The 13455-nt window shown below is 43.7% G+C and overlaps 1 protein-coding gene across 9 annotated transcripts in view; it reads right to left on the bottom strand.

Moving 5' to 3' along the window:
* TOX2 (TOX high mobility group box family member 2) overlaps positions 1-13455 on the bottom strand; it is a 156367-nt gene that overhangs the window by 64077 nt on the left and 78835 nt on the right. For all 9 annotated transcript variants that reach the window (XM_016937947.3, XM_063802537.1, XM_514661.9 and 6 more), the window contains exon 3: positions 102-347. In XM_016937947.3, the coding sequence (XP_016793436.1) occupies positions 102-347 (246 nt within the window). The remainder of the gene's footprint in view (positions 1-101; positions 348-13455) is intronic.

Below are 13455 nucleotides of genomic sequence, written 5' to 3'. Positions count from 1 at the left end.
GAGCAGAGGGTTCTTATCAAAGCATCAACATTCTTCTGCTTCCCTCTCAACCCCCTCCCTGCTGTCATCAGCAGGAACTGCAGCCCGCGATAGGGACTCACCGTGGGCAGCTGGCCCGACAGCAGGTGGCTGTCCTGTGCTAGCATGTTGGACACCATGATGGCTGGGAGGTCCATGGCCTGATAAGAGTAGGCAGGGAGCAGACCGTTGGGGGTGAGGCCGTGGCACAGCGAGTGGTAGCTGGCTTCGTGGTCCCCCAGGTGCAGGAGGGATGGCTCCGGGAGGTTGGGAGGTGTTATCGGGGGGATCTCATAGTCTTCGTTGTTCTCGCTCTGGCCGTTGTAGGTCTAAAACATCAAAAAGACATGTCGGGGGGGGTCAGGGCCTTACAACCGCAGAACATACCCAACAGCACCAATAACAGCAACAATAATAACGATAGCAACCCCTTGGCAAAGGAGAGAAGGGATGATGCTTCTGCAAGGCAGAGGGTCAAGACAGTGCCCTAACTCGGTCAGACTCCTGCTCTATCCCCAAACAGATGTTTCCTCCCACCAGAGGCTCTGCACACAGAAGCCTGCCCTCCTGGAGAATGGGGGCCGGCTCCCCCTGTTCCTCTCTGGTTTCCCACCAGATCTGGCCATCACAGTCCACCTTGGATCCATCTTTCCTGCCCACCCATTTCACAGATACAGACTCAGGTCCAGGGAGGAAAGCAGTCCATCCATGGTTGGGGGAAGAGTTGGGAATGGAGCTGAAGTATCCTGATTCCAGGCCTGGTGATCTTTCCAGGGAAGCCAGGCCATTTTCTCTTGTGCTCCCAACACTCAGCCCAAGGCTTCTCAGTCTTTCTCATCTTGGTAAATGGCACAAACATCCTTGCAGGAGTGCAAGCTAGAAACCAGGAGTCACCTGTGCACCTTCCTTTCCAGTCCTTCCTTGTTTTTTTTTTCCCACCTCGCCAAACTGTCCAGGAACCTCCAGGACAACGCTGAATAGAAATGGTGAGAGCAGACATCCGGGCCTTTTTCCTTATCTTAAAGAGCTCAATATTTCACCACAAAGGATGCCATTTGCCACAGGTTCTTTGAGGTATTCTTAAGCAAGCTGAGGGACCTCCTGGTGGGTCAAAGTGTGTGGCTTTATTAAAATCATGCATGGCTTTTCAATTTTATCAAATTCTTTCCCCCCGCATCCACTGACAGGCTCAAATGACCTTTCTCCTTTAATTCAGTTAATATAGTAAATATGTAATTTGGTTTTCTAATGGTAGATCAATCTTGCATTCCTGGAATAAACCCTATTTGGTCATGACATATTATTCTTTCTATAGATTGTTGGGTTTTGTTGGCTGATGTTTTGTTTAGGACTTTTTTATCAGGTTCACAAGTGTGACTGGCCTATAATTTTCCTGTCTCATACTGTCCTTGTTGGGGTTTTAGTAACAAGGTTACTTTAGCTTGAGGAGTCATTCTTCCATTTCTACACTCTGGAAGAGATTAGACCCTAGCAGAAAAGAGGTGTGTCAACTAGAAGATGACTCTGAAGAAATTATCCAGAGTTCGGCATAGACGGTCAAAAAGGAAATATGAAAGAGAGTTTATGTGCACAGCGGACAGAGTAAGAGTGTCTAATGGATGCCTGTTCAATCAGCATTCTGGAAGGAGAAGAGTGAGAGAATAGGTCAGGGGAGAACTGAGGAGATAATAGTTGAGAATGTTCCAGAGAACAGAGGAAGCTTATCAAAGGCATTGGTAAATATAAAGGTAAATGTTTTCCACACTTTTTCTTTCATTTTTTAAATGGACATAAAATAATGGTACTTACTTATGGGGTACACAGTGATGTTTTGATACAAATAATGCATAACGATCATATCAGGGTAATTGGCATATCCAGCATCTTGAACATTTATCATTTGTGTTGGGAACGTTCAATATCTTCCTTCTAGCTCTTTCAGACTATATAACTACGTAACATATATTGTTACCTACAGTGCTAAATCTTAAATCAATCAAGAAATATGCATAGAGGTGGGGGGAAACCTAAACCACAATAGCATGTAAGAAATAACACCTTCTAGCATCATTGTATTGTTTGTTAAGTGCATGTGTTAAAATAGTGAAGGTCACTGAGCCTGGCAAAGGACCTGGTTGGTGATAGCCAATTCCCTGAGTGTCTTCTGGATGAAGTTACTGAGCAGCGGGGATAGCTGGGTGTGTGTACAGCCTGTGGCAACAGCAGAAAGCACAAGATACCTAAATTCCATGGGGGAGAGCCCTAGACTACCCTTTACAGTCATAGAACAGACTGAGAGGGTAAGTGCCTTGCCACCCTGGGACCCACCACTGGGACCCAGAGCCCACGTGGCCCCTTGCTCATTTCCTCCCTCTGCAGGGCTGCAGCGGGATGATCTCATAGATGGGCAAACAGTCATCTGGGAACAGGCCATGACCATGCCCACCTTCCTGCTTCACCTTCTCCTTCTCTGTTCTCATCTAGGGTTCCTCAGGCTGTCCTGAACTCCCCTTTCTTTCTCCCTACATTGCCTCCCCAGGTGGACCTCAACCAGTCTGGGTTTCGATTCTCATCTAAGTGCCACATTTACCCCTCCAGCCTTGGTCACACATCTGAGCTCCAGGGCGGAGCCTCTCGATGCCCAGTCAATGTTCTCATTTGTTGATCATAATACCCCTTCCCCTGCCGTGTCCCTGTGTCCTCCACATCTCAGCAAGTGACACTACCTTCCATCCCGTTCATAGAACCACGAACCTGGGACTCACCCCCGACATCTCTCAAATCCAATGAAATGCCTCCAAAATATCTTTAAAATCTGTTTCTTTCCCACTGCCACTATCCTAGTCCAGGCCACCACCACCTCTTACCAGCCTTTTTCAATGGCCACTCGGGCTGCTCTATTCTCTTTCTGTAGCCAGACTGGTCTCTATCAAGATGATCATCACACGATGTCAATCCCACATCAAATGATGAGCTCCCCACTGCCTTCAGGATGAAGTCCACAATCCCAGATCCAGCCCTGGAAGTCCTTGCATGGCCTGGCCCCACCACCCCTCTAACCACAGTGACCTCTCCTGCCTCTGGGCTCTCCCCCTACACAGTTCCCTCTGCTGCACTCCGCCTGCCACACATTGTCCCTCCCGTGGTTCGTTCCTACTCATCTCTCCACAATAGGTTTTGTTTAAATGTCTTCCCTGATACTCCAGGGTAGATCAAACCCCATTTCACACCCCGATTGCCCAGAATTTTTCCTTGGAAGCACTCATCGTTATAAGTAGTTAACTGACTTCTTGTGTGATTATTTGTCTGATATTTAACGTGAGTTTTGCTCCCTATATCCCCAATGCCTCGGTCAGAACCTGGCACAGAGTTGGAACACAAAGTAAGAGCTCAGAAACAATGAGTTGGCCTATAATCCCAGCACTTTGGGAGGCCAAGATGGGAGGATCGCTTGAGCCCAGGAGTTTGAGACCACTCTGGGCAACATGGTGAAACCCCATCTCTACAAAAAAAATACAAAAATTCGCTGGGTGTGTGGCCATGCACCTATAGTCCCAGCTACTTCGGGGGCTGAGGTGGAGGATCATTTGAGCCCAGGAGGTCAAGGCTGAAGTGAGCTGTGATTGTGCCACTGCACTCCAGCCTGGGTGACAGAGGGAGACCTCATCTTAAAAAAAAAAAAAAAAGTTGAATGTACAGCCAGGTCCTGGGGTGGACACCATAAACATGCATCTCACTCAACCTTCATGATTGCCCTGGAGCTGGGAACTACTGTCCCTATCATGCAGGAGGCAGTGCAGTGCAGTGGTTAAGAGCCAGGCAGCTTGGGTTTGCATCCTGGCTCTGCCACTTACTGCCTGTGTGTGACTCTGGGTGCATTACTTACCCTCTGATACAGTTTGGATATTTGTCCCCTCCAAATCTCATGTCGAAAAGTGACCCACTGTTGGAGGTGGGGCTGAGCCAAAAGTGTTTGGGTCATGGGGCAGATCTTTCAGTAGTGGCTTGGGACCCTCCCTGTGGTAATGAGTGAGTTTTTGCTCTATTCATTCATGCAAGAGCTGGTTGTTTAAAGAGACTGGCACCTCTTCCCCTCTCTCTCTCATTCTCCTGCCATGTGACATGCCTGCTACCGCCTTCACCTTCTCCCAGGAGTAAAAGCTTCCTGAGGCCTCATCAAAAGCTGAGCAGATGTGGGTGCCATGCTGATACAGCCTGCAGAACCATGAGCCAATTAAACCTCTTTTCTTTGTAAAAGATCTAGTCTCAAGTATTCCTTTATAGCAATGCAAAACAGACTAAAACACCCTCTCTGTGCCTCAGTTTCCTCATGTGTGAGAAAGCGGGTAATGACAGTATGTATCTACAGGGCTGCTATAAAGAATAAATGAATCAATAACATGTAAGTTTCTCAGGGCAATGTTGAGCACACAGTGAGTGATGTCAGCGTTAGTTATTGCTATCCTTGCTGCCCTCATCTGGAGTTTCAGAGATGGTGGGGACTTCCCCAAGGACACAGAATAAGCAAACAGTCGCACACTGGGATATGGGGGACAGGGACACAAGCAAAAGGTAAGTAGAGTCAAATGGTTGCAGGTGGTCATGAATACTATGATACTATGGGGGACACACACAAGGGATTGTATAGGGAGCATCAAAGGAGTAGAGTCTTGCCTTAGAGTGGGCAGAGGGGTTGGGAAGGCTTCCTGGAGGTGGCGACTCTGAACTGGAAAGCTGGCAGTGGGACTCTACTTTCTGGGGTGATATGATATCTATGGCTTATTGCCACCTAAAGGCAATCGGCCCCCAGCCCATCTTGGTGGTCAGGCTGAAGACACACATCACCCTGTGGTGCTCACACCTGTGTTGTGTGAGTTAGGAACACTCATAAATGAGGATCCTGAGCCAGCGAGCTGCTGTTTACTTATTCTGTGTCTTTGGGGAAGTCCTTTAACTCTCTTGTCCTCAGTGCCTAGCACAGTGCACAGTAATGACTCATTACAACACAATAAATGGGCACGGGAAATGGGGGAATGTCCCAGGCTCTAGTTTCAAACCACAGCTCTCCTTCCCAGCATACTACATGCCCCTCAGCCACCTGCTGTTCATGTGTTTTGACCGACACCTCCCTCCCTGTCCCTCAGCACCCTTAAAATAGGTGCTGGCACAGAGCAGGTGCTGGCACAGAGAAGGTGCCCAGTGAATGCTAACTGACTGCTCAAGTCCATTCCTTTCAGTCAAAAAACAAAACTTCAATCCACTGGAACCGGCCCAATTGACCAGAAGCCTTTTGAAAAAATAAGCATATGCTGTATCAAAATATTGGAATCACACAATTATGACAATTCACTTAAAGAGGCAATTAGCACACTTAAAAATAACTAAGCAGGCAAACATGAACATGCCTCTTCACAATCAAATCCTACATGCATGACACTGAACACAAAACAACTTGTCCTGAGTACCTACTATGTGCCAGGCACTGAGCCCAGCATGTCCATGTACATTCTCCATTTAGTTCATATGTGTTCTGTAGAGAAGTGATTATTATCTTCATTTTGCAGATGAGGGACATGGAGCTTAGAGAGTAGAGGTGTCACATAGCTAGTAGGTCCTGGTTGTGATTCAGACCCTGGTCTTGTGACTCCAAACCCAGCATTTTCCTACAGTAGAATTGGCCGTTCCACGGTGCCTAATTTTCTCTCTACCACTGGCATCCTCATGAAAATATAGAAAGAGATGCTAAGTCATAAGAGCTTTGCCAGTTAAAAATATTAGTAAAATCTTACAGGAAATCTGCAAAGAGTTACCTCTTCATTTCCACTCATTCTTTCTTAAACCCACTCCAATCATGTTTTCATCCCACTTCCACCAAAACTGCTTGGGAAGGTCATCAATGACCTCCATCTTCCTAAATCCAGTGGCCAATGCTCAGTCTTCATCTGGCCTTCATCTTGACCTTATCAGTGGAATTTGATATAATTAGTTCATCCTCCTCCCTGGGAACAAACTTCTTCACTTGGCTTCTGGGACACCAGAGATATTGGTCCTTCAACATCACAGGCCATTTCTTCTGTCCATGGCCAACATCACAGGCCATTCTGTATGTCCTTTGTTGGTTCCCATTCTTCTCCTTAATCTATTGATGATGACATTCCCAGAGCTCAGATCTTATACCCTCCTCTAAACACACTCACTCCCTGGTGCTCTCATCCAGACTCATGGCATTATGGACCATCTGTATGCTGGTGAGCTCCAGTTCTTACCACTGAGCCAGACCTTCCCCTGAAATGCTGACTCATATAAGCCCACTGTTATTTGTCCTTCCCTTTGGATGTTAATTGATATCTCAAACAACTCAACACATTTAAGAGAGAACCTACCCCTCCCACAGTCTTCTCCACCTCAGCTAATGGCCACTCCATCCTTCTGGTTGCTCAGGCCAGAAACCAAGGTGTCATCCTTGACCCCTCTCTTCCTCTCACATCCTACATGAAATGTGTCCAAAAATACCATCAGCTCCACCTTGAGCCATCACCCTCTTTGCCCTGGATGACTGCAGCAGTCTCCTCCCTGGCCTCTTGGCCTCCCTGCCTCCACCTTTGCTAAGGTCCATTCTCACCCCAGGGCCAGAATTATCCTGCTAAAATATAAGCTCTGCTCACAACCCTCTAGAGCTCTCCTTCTCACTCAGATAAGGAACAATGGCCCCATGCTAAGTAGTCTTGCTCTCCCCAGTCCCACGTCCTTTTTTACCTCTCTGATGTCATCATCTCCTATTCCCCTTGTTCATACCACTCCAGCTACTCCAGGCACGTTTCTGCCCCAGAGTCTTTGCAATGGCTGTTCCCTTCCTTTAGAATACTCTGCTCTCAATATCCACACAGCCTGCTGTTCTTTCCCCATTGAATGGTCTTGACACCCCTATATAAAATCAACTGGCCATAGATGTATTCGTTTATTTCTACACTCTCAATTCTATTCCATTGGTCTATATGTCTATCCTTATGCCAGTACCACATTGTTTTGACTACTGTTGCTTTATGGAAATTGGGAAGTGTGAGTCCTCCAGCCTGTTATTTTTCAAGATTACTGGTGCTATTCAGGCCCCCTGGCAATTCCATATGAATTTGAGGATCAGATTTTTCATTTCTGCAAAAAAGACCAGTGGAAATTTGATAAAGATTGCATTGAATCTGTAGACGCTCAGATAGTATTGCCATCTTAACATTATTAAGTCTTCCAATCCACAGACATGGATATCTTTCAATTTATTTAGATCTTTAATTTCTTTTGACAATGTTGTGTAGTTTTCAGTTTAGGAGTTTTCCCCCTTCCTGGTTAAATTTATTCCTACATATTTTATTCTCTTAGATGTTATTATATATGGAATTTTTTTTTAGTTTCCTTTATGGGTTGTTCATTGTTGGTTTACAGAAACACCAGTGGTTTTTCCATACTGATCTTGCCCTGAAACTTTGATGAATTAATTTATTAACTATTTGTTATAATTTTAAGGAAAAGCAAAAATTTTACACCATTGGAAGAACCAAAGAAAGTAGAAGAAAACAGAACTTTATCAATCTAGAAAAATCTGCAAAGAAAACAGGAGTGAACTATCAAACATAATAAAGAATATTCATAAAATGGCAGCATTAAGACTAAATATTCATAACACAATATGAATGATTTCAATTGCTTTATTAAAAGACAAAATATTTTTATTAAAATACATACAGCATATGGTTTATAATAGACATGCCTAAAATAAAATGACCTGTAAGATAAAAATAAATAGACACCAGCCGAGCATGGTGGCGCACGCCTGTAATCCGAGAATTTTGAGAGGCCAAGGTGGGTAGATCACCTCAGGTCAGGAGTCCAAGATGAGCCTGGCCAATATGGTGAAACTCCATCTCTACTAAAAATACAAAAATTAGCTGGACATGGTGGCGAGTGCCTGTAATCCCAGCTACTCAGGAGGCTGAGACAGGAGAATCCCTTGAACCCGGGAAGCAGGGGTTGCAGTGAGCTGAGATTGTGCCACTGCCCTCCATCCTGAGTGACAGAACGAGACTCCATCTTAAAATAAATAGATAGATAGATAGATAGATAGATAGATAGATAGATAGATGTATGTATGTATCAGGCCAACAAAAAGCAGAGTGGCAAAATTAATTACAAATTAAGTACAAATCAGGGCAAAAAAGCATTAAAAAATATCAAAAGGAACACTTACGTCAATAAATGATATAAATCTACTAAGAAGAAATGACAAATTTTTATGTAAATTGATAAAACCACAGAAATATAAAATGTAAAAAACTGTTAGTATAAAACCATAAATAAAATGGGCAAATCAGTCAGATAGAAATGAGTGAGGATTGAGGATCTGAATAACGCAATTCACTCTTTTGATTTATTCCTTTCAAATGTCCATAGAACACTTACAAAATATAACCAGGTAAACTACAAAGAGAATCTCAAACTCTTCAAAAGTTAGAAATTAGATAGATCAAATTCTAAGACCTAAATACACTGATAGGCTTTGGCTTTGCATCCCCACCCAAATCTCATGTCAAATTGTAATTCTCAGAGTTCAGGCAGGGGCCTGGTGGAAGGTGATTGGATCATGGGGGCTGATTTCCCCCTTGCTGTTCTCGTGATAGTAAGTAAGTTCTCACAAGATCGGGTTGTTTGAAAGTGTGTAGCCCTTTCCCCATCTCCCTGTCTCCTGCTGCCATGTGAATATGTGCTTGCTTCCCTTTCACCCTTCTACCATGATTGTAAGTTTCCTGAGGCCTCCCTAGCCATGCCTCCTATACAGCCTGCAGAACTGTGAATCAATTAAACCTCTTTTCTTTATAAACTACCCAGTCTCAGGTAGTTTTCTAGCAATGTGAGAACAGACTAGTACATGCACCAACCTAGTTATTAACAAAAACAAACGAGCAGAAAAAAAAATGGAGGGAGGGAAATCCTCCTACATACTTAAACACTTTTAGAGCAATCATCTAAGTAACTTCTGTGTTAAAAAGGAAATCACAACTGAAATGATGAGAACACTACCTGACAAAACTTATGAGAGATGGACAATGAAAAATTATACTTTTATCAAAATGAATTTATTAGAAGACAAGAAAGACAAACTCAGCACTCAACTCAAGATGGTAGAAATAGAATAATAAAATAAACCGAAAGTCTGTAGGAGAAAAATAAAATAGAAAACAAATTTTAGATAAGAAATACAAGGAAGAGATGGTTTTTTTGAAAAGGCTAATAAAATAAGGAACCACTGACATGAAAAAAGAAAAAGATACCCAAAAGGGAATGAAAAATATATTAATTCTTTAAAAGCCATTGAGAATTCCTTTGATACAGTATCAGGCTAATTTTGATCAATATTTATAATTTTCAGCTTGTTAATTCTATCATGTAAATCTTCCAAACAACAATTACTTTTCTTTTTCTGTTTGACCCTTTGGTTTCTGAGAGAAATGTGTTAAAAATTTCCACTGTGATTGTGATTTTATCAACCTGCTGTATTGCTTCATATATTTCAAAGCTATGTTGTTAGGTATTTACAAATCAGTTGTTATTGTATCTGCTTGCTGAAGTGTTCCTTTTATTAGTGATGGCTTTCTACTTTATCCCAGTTAGTGCTTACATGAAAGTTCTCAGGCTGCCATTTTGACTATCGATCTCCATTTCCCACCACAATGCTGTATAAGAAAGAGGTGAAGATTCACTGAGGGAGTAGCAGGTGATTTGACCTTTTTCCAAAGAGCTTGTTGAGAGTTGGAGTATAGCATAAAAGGAGAAGTGGCATTCACTCCCTGGTGATGCATGGTGAGAAATGATTCTTGGGAGAACCCAACTTGTGTCCCCAGAGTTGAATCCTGATTATGTATTCCAACAACCTTCCAGCTTTGTTGGGAGGAATATTTGAAATACATGGAAACATGAGGTGCTGTAACTCTCATGTATTGAGAGTTACATTGTTGATCTGCAGAAAGAGCTCTGGCTTTGGAGTTACACTGACATGGGGAATCTTACTTGCTGAGGGCTTCTGGCAATTTATCCAAACTGCCTACTACTCAGTTTCCTTGTCTACAAAACCCCACCTAAGAGCTGAGAGAATTATACAAGGAAACAGATGGGAAAACACATTAACAGGAAGTCAGCATAAATCCCACACACACACACACCCAAGCAAGAAAAAAAAAAAGCCCTCGGATGATATGCAGAACAAGTAGAAAATGGCATTTCCATTTTACAGATGAGGAAACTGAGGTTCAAAAGGGAAAAATGACTTATCCAAAGTCATATGGGTAGCATTTATGAAAATGAGGACAAGAAGCCCTGCCTACCAGTAGCCAAAGCTTTGCTCTGCCACTGTTCAAGCTCCTTCCAACACACACGAGTCCTGGCTAGGCCAGGGCAGGCCTGCTCCACGCCTCTTGTTCCAGTGTCATGTTAATAATGTTTTATTTCACTCTAAACAGTGTCCTGGTTTGGCCAATAAATTATATGGTCGCCCTACCATCTTGCCATTTTAACAAGTAAAACCCGCACCAGCAAGAACATCTCAGCTACAACATCACCAATCATTAGAGAAATGCAAATCAAAACCATAATGAGATACCATCTCACACCAGTCAGAATAGCTATTATGAAAAAGCCAAAAAATAACAGATCCTGGCAAGGTTGCAGAGAAAAGGTAACACTTACACTGTTGGTAGGAGTGTAAATTAGTTCAACCATTGTGGAAAGCAATATAGCAATCACTCAAAGAACAAAAAGCAGAACTACCATTCAACCCAGCAATCCCATTACTGGATATATACCCAGAAGAATATAAATCATTCTTCCATAAAGACACATGTACACAAATGTTCATTGCAGGACTATTCACAACAAACATGGAATCAACCTGAATGACCATCAAGGACAGATTGGATAAAGAAAATGTTGTATGTGGTACATATACACCATGGAATACTATGCAGTCATAAAAAAAGAATGACATCATGTCTTCTGTAGGAACATGGATGGAGCTGGAGGCCATTATCCTTAGTAAACTAATGCAGGAACAGAAAAGCAAATACCACATGTTCTCACTCACAAGTGAGAGCTAAATGATAAGAACTCATCAACACAAGAAAAGGAACAACAGACACTGGGTTCTACTTGAGGGTGGGAGGAGGGAGAGGAGCAGAAAAAATAACTAATGGGTACTAGGCTGAATACCTGGGTGACAAAATAATCCGTACGACAAATCCCCACGACACAAGCTTACCTATATAACAAACCTTCACACGTACCCCTGAACCTAAAATAAAAGTTTTTAAAAAGCCATCTCTGCTAAAAGACTAGTGCGATTCAGTGTTTCTCAACTCTGTTTTCACAACAGAAAATGACATCTTATCAAAACTCCAAACCCCATCAACTGGAGCTGAGCTCCTAGCACTGTAACTTCTTATCACGGGTATAGTGATTTTATGAATTCTGCGGGGAATGAAATGCAATTTTGTCAGGCTTGTCTGTGTCCATAATGACTGAGTCAAATTAATCATCTCAGATAATACCCCTATGTCACCCACCCCAGACATGTTTAATAGAATCTTTCTGATTCGAGTCTCACCATACATCAGATCTGGAGTATTGCAGCACTTCTGAAAATCAGGACAATTATGCCTTTTGCTTGGCCTGTCATTTTCCTGGACTAAAAATGCTTCTCAAAAAATAAAAAACTAAAAGTCCATACCATACATAAGCCAAACAGGAGAGAAAAGCCATACGGGTAAAATGAAGCGTGGATTCTGGAGGAGGTGGGGGAGGGGAATGTAATCTCTTTTCTCAGCCTTTATCTACAGGCAGAACCTCCAAGCCCAGCCAGGGCACTCACACAGGAGTGCATCTAACACCCTCCCACCGGCAGTGTGCCAGGCTGCCAGCCACGGCTGCTCTGTGGCTGTTCCTGACCCTGAAATGCTTGGATCAGGGCAGACAGAGGCATCATAGTGGGACAATGACAGGCAGTCACATTAGACAGGAGTTTTGTTGACTAAAACCCTATCTGGGAACAAACATGATAATCCCCATGTGTTCTCGCTCAGGACACAATCTGACTCAAGCTAAGGTTTCAGCAGCATCCTGGGTGATTCACCGGGCAGGGACGGGGAGGCTCTGGAAAGATACATGATTGGTGGGTGGGTTTGGGGGTCCTTTTCTTTAGGAAGCAGCAGTCCCAGCAGAACTTAAGTAGCAAAAGTCGCAAGGCTGGGGATAACTTGTGGGCAACAGCATCTGAATGAGAAGAGGCAGCCTGAAGCAGGCATTGGCCCCATTTTACAGATAAGGAAGCTCAGTTTTCCAATAAGTGGTAGTCTTTTTTTTTTTTTTTTTTGGAGACAGGGTCTGGCTCTGTCACCCAGGCTAGAGTGCAATAGCATGATCTTGGCTCACTGCAGCCTCTGACTCCTGGGCTCAAGCTATCCTCCCACCTCAGCCTCCTGAATACCTGGGACTACAGGCAAGAGCCAACACACCTGGTTAATTTTTTTTTGTAGAGATGGGGTTTTGCCATGCTGCCCAGGCTGGTCTCAAACTCCTGAGCTCAAGCGATCTACCCACCTTGAACTCCCAAAGTGCTGGGAGTATAGGCATGAGCCACCGTGCCAAACTGTTTTTGTTTTTTTAATTGAATTTTCTTTTTCGAGACAGGGTCTTGCTCTGTTGCCCAGGCTGGAGCACAGTGGCATGATCACAGCTCACTGCAGCCTCAATCTCCCGGATTCAAGTGATCTTCCACCTGAGACACCCAAGGAGCTGGGACTACAGGCGTGTGCCACCATGTCCTACTATTTTTTATTTTTTTGTAGAGACCGGGTCTTGCTATATTGCCCAGACTGGTCTCAAACTCCTGGCCTCAAGCAATCCTCCCTGCTTTCCATTCCGAAGTGCTGGGATTACATGCATGAGCTACTGTGCCCAGCCTCAAATTACATTTTTATAGCTACATATCCAACTGCCTCTTTGATACTTTACTTCCCTTGGATGTCCTACACAAAAGCCCAGCAAACTTTTTCTGCAGATAATATGTATTTTTGGCTTTGTGAGTCATATGGTCTCTGTCAGAACTATTCAACTCTATTGCTATAGCATGAAAGTAGCCACAGGCAATATTTAAACTTAGGAGGATCCCATGTTCCAGTAAAGCTTTATTTACACAAAACAGGTGGAGGGTCAGATTTGGTCCAAGGGCCATGATTTCTTTGACATGTCCAGAACTGAGCTTGTGGTCATCCTTGTACCCACCAAGTCCATTTCCCCCTCAGTATTCCTCTACCGGTGGCTCAAGCTGGGTACCTGGGAGTGATGTTCAATTCCTCCCTCTCTCATCCCCATCTCCAATCAATCACAAAGTCCTGTCAG

This window comes from Pan troglodytes, chromosome 21, assembly GCF_028858775.2.
Source record: "Pan troglodytes isolate AG18354 chromosome 21, NHGRI_mPanTro3-v2.0_pri, whole genome shotgun sequence".
NCBI classification, from domain to species: Eukaryota; Metazoa; Chordata; class Mammalia; order Primates; family Hominidae; genus Pan; species Pan troglodytes.
Note: the sequence above shows the minus strand (reverse complement) of the source record. Positions and strands in the feature narration are given on the sequence as shown.